This window comes from Phytophthora parasitica, assembly GCF_000247585.1.
Source record: "Phytophthora parasitica INRA-310 unplaced genomic scaffold supercont2.73, whole genome shotgun sequence".
NCBI lineage: Eukaryota > Oomycota > Peronosporomycetes > Peronosporales > Peronosporaceae > Phytophthora > Phytophthora nicotianae.
In genome coordinates, this window is record NW_008649059.1 from 154,447 (window position 1) to 158,443 (window position 3,997).

The 3,997-nt window shown below is 49.1% G+C and overlaps 1 protein-coding gene across 1 annotated transcript; it reads left to right on the forward strand.

The window, feature by feature from the left end:
* Positions 1–2,786: 2,786 nt before the first annotated feature.
* On the forward strand, positions 2,787–2,918 carry PPTG_24190 (hypothetical protein; the record flags this gene model as incomplete). Its single annotated transcript, XM_008915638.1, has 1 exon — positions 2,787–2,918. One exon carries the CDS (start codon positions 2,787–2,789, stop codon positions 2,916–2,918), a length of 132 nt encoding a protein of 43 aa, XP_008913886.1.
* Positions 2,919–3,997: the final 1,079 nt, after the last annotated feature.

Sequence of the window (3,997 nt, forward strand, 5' to 3'; positions counted from 1 at the left end):
ATGAGCGTCAAACTCATGGACGAAAACGAGAACCTCTCAGAAAGTACTGAGAATGCTGGCGTTGGACCCCACTAGAGGAAAACCGTCTCCGGGACCATCGTTGGACAACCGAAGGTGACTGGGATAGAGAACGCGAGCACTCACACTGGTGTGCCTACGGTAGCGATAGAGGGGGGGAGAGAGAGAGAACGGGGATAGGAACTTCTTCGTCGAGATGAACGACCACGTCCAGGTGCACGTTGGTTTTAACCATGCGCTACCAGGTAGCCCCGCGTGAATCTGGGGGGGAGAACCCCGTGCGTCACCACGGGTAGCTGAAGGCTGCCCTGATCGGTCTAGGACCGGTGCAGCATAGTATGGAGTGGACACACTCCCTGGAGCCTTGGGCACGTGGTGCTAACTGCATATCAACGCGGCCAATTTCGCCATTCTCTCTACCAATACCTGTGGAAGCTTGGGAGGTGCGGTGCTGCTCAATCAGCATCGCAAAGAAGTTGTCGGTAGCAGGGGACACGCCGGTAACTGGCACCAAAGATGGAGAAGGTTGTATGGGTCCAGAAACCAACTCCACCGAGACGAAGCGATGCGCATGTTACCCGGAAGCGGCACGGCCTGGTACGTCTTAGTCGGAATGCGAACAGGCCGGAAGGAGTCAATCGCGTGTCCTCAACAGTGAGGAGAGGAAGATCTGGCTCAGGGTGGACGTCGCTCTGGGTGTCGGAGCACAAACTTAAGGAGCATAGCAACAGAATTATCCTTGCGAGGAGTCACGAAAGAGTAGAACAATACATAACTTTTAGCGATAGAATTGTTTAAACTTTTTTTGTAAAGAAGTCATCTATCATTTCATTTACTTATTTTTAATTTTTGAGCCACTTTAGATATTTAAAAATACTAAATCCCTCAAAATTGATATGGCAATCACATTTTAAGTTTAATAATATATTTTGTCTAAATTGATGTATTATATATTGAGACCGATAAGTTTTCTTGTGATTTTTTTACATTCTTTTTCTTTTTAGATTCTAGTTTGTTAGCTTGCTAATTTTAACCTTATATATTTGTAAAGAGGATTCATAATGTGACCGCAATTTTGTTAACATAAACTGTTTTCTCGAATTAAAATGAACTTTTTGAAATTGTGGAAACTGAATAATAGTATCTTTTTTTAAATAGTAAAATAACTAGCTTTATGTTTTAGATCTTGACCATATTGATAGCGTTTTAATCTTTATGGTTCGTAATGATTCTAAAACAAAAGCAATTTTGTTTTTACAGATTTTATTTGTATATATTACCTAAGTGCTCGCTGTGATCTAAGACCTATATCGGACGTAGAGTGAAGATCTTCCTCTACTACTCCACCCAATCCATGCGTCCCACGAAGACACTCAAGTGGTAAAGCTTGAGTGTCTTCGCGAGGTACGGGGATTAGATGAAGTCGTGGACACTCTCCGCAGTTACCAGACGATAAAAGATCTTGCCTACCAACCGGTACACAGGGTAAACAATCTTAACAGATCACGGATCACCGGGGATCTCCCTCCGTTGGTCGGTGCCTGGGTTGCAGATGGAAAGTCGGATCCAGCAATCTCGCAGATTTTGCTGATCCCGCTACACCACACACACCCCATGCGATTACTCGAGCCCAACCCCGGAATCAATGATATATGGTTGGCGTTCTCCCATCGAGACAGCGCCACGATAACCAGTCTGACTCTCAGTGAGCAGTTGTTGCTCGCACATAGCTCGATGCTGGGATCAACGTTACCATGGCTATCGCGGGAGTTACATGCGTGTGGTCAGATGCCTGGCAGCACGTCGTGATACACAGCGACTGTATCTGAATCACCCGGATTATCGACAAGATAAATTGCCTACCAGTAGCCGGACAGGATTATCGGCGCCAGTCCGCTCTGATCAGGATCAGCATCGTCTGCACTGTTCGACTCACACTGCCAGTTGGAGCATGTAGTGGATACCGAATTGCGAGGTTCATACAGAGGCTTACTATGGTAATATGATTCAGATGCATAACGACGACAACGAATAAAAGAGAAGACTCAGTATTTCAAACGAGCATCGGTGGCGCAAAGAAATTTCGACTGCTACAGCAGAAATTTCAGGTTCTGAGAGGCGATCTGCAACGACTTTGGATTTCCCGTGTGGATTGGCAAGTTGCCCAGGGCTCAGCAAGTACGAATGATTAGACTATTTGCCGGTTTTGTGCCTCAGAAGGACACAACAAATCAAAACGCCACGCTTGATTATCATGATCCAGAATTTGAGCTCATTGCTCAAGGATACAAGCGCACGAACAGTCGGGTGGAGCGGGAGCAGCCAGTTACTACACCGATGCTGCTCAAGATGCGAGAGATCCTTGGTCCCACGGACCCACACGGGCAATTTCTTTGGAGATCAATCATTTTGAGCTTCTTCTTCTAAGACAGGTGCTCATATCTCTGGGATCCAGTAACCGTTGACAGGTCAGCCGGGAAGAACTCACTGTGTGAAGGCACGCAACGCCGTTGTGAGGGACAAGCAGTGAAAGCAAGTTGGACCAGCAGCCACAACGCTTCTTCCGTGGAAATACTATTCGAGTCGCGCAAAGGCGACCGGAGTTCCCAGGGCGTAACTATTCCACACTACCACTCAAACGACCGATTATTGTGTCCGGTGTGGTACAGCGCAAGCAATATTTTTGGGAATCCACGCTGCTGATCGGGAAGATCTGCCCAGATCAGGTCGGACACGAGTGATCGAAGACTGTGGTGCCCAATTGTAGCATGAGTGGCGGACGTCAGCTGTTGGACACATCAAGGAGAAGCTGGTCAGTCGATGAAGGTGAGCAGATGGCTCGACGATGGGGGAACAGCATCGCGAAGACACGATTCGCACTAGATACGACGATGGGCTGAGGAAACAAGTTCAAGAATGACAACGGCAGGGCCCACGAGAGAGGCGGAAGGTGATCGATGACCAAGGAGTAAGGAGCATATACTGGGGGGGGGGGGACTAAACCTGACCAGAGGGATGTCCCCAAGGACCGCGGGTTTACAACATTCGACCCGCATGGATGGTCGATCTATTGGGAGCGACCACACCGGATTACAATACTCTGTGGATTGGCGATTAAGACAGACGAGCGGGCGATCGTCGCGATCAAGGAACCCTGATAGCGATCTACAATTAAGTAGGAATCGTCCGCCGACCGATCACTGATCGGTTGATCGGTGGGAATATGGGGAGAGCTAGTAGACAGATGAGTTATAGCATAGGAATACGTAGGATGCAGGTCGGGATGGACGGTAGGCAGATATAGAGTAAACATCAATCCGAGTCGACTTTGCTTAGAAGAACACGCGTGGCCGTCAAACATACGAACCCAGGAAAAACTTCGGCCCTGGCAAGCGTTGTAGAAGACAAATGTAGCGGAACTAGCAACGTAGCATAAGATCTGGTGTAATATGTTGGCCAGATCTGCCTACACTAGTTTTCCCTGCGTGTTGCGTTCAAGTCCTCGATCGATCCAGACTTTGGTGCTTGGCTGGCGGTCCGATCGACTCTCGTCCACGAAGATCCCGCTATCGGAAGCAGCAAGACATCCGGATAGGGAGGGAACGCAGTCAGCTAGGCAAACACACGGACTTGGATTGAGCCCAGGCCGCTCAATCGGAGCCGATCAGGATCGATCGGGCACTCGATCTAAATCATATACTCGGGTGCAGAGCGAAGAGTTTCCGCACTGCCCCACACATCTCGCGCCCCATCATAACGGTTTTGACTACACCTATCAATCACCTTCGAAGCCTCAAGAGAGCAGATCCCGCCCGCCGACGGGTACACAAGGTGATACCAAGCTCAGCCAATCACGGGTCGCTTTACCCACACCAGCCTTAAAAGCGCATGTAGGTGGAGGCCACGTATCCGGCCAAATCGCCCACGACGCCGCCGCCTACAGCCACGACGCACGTGTCACGGTGACAACGGTTGGGGA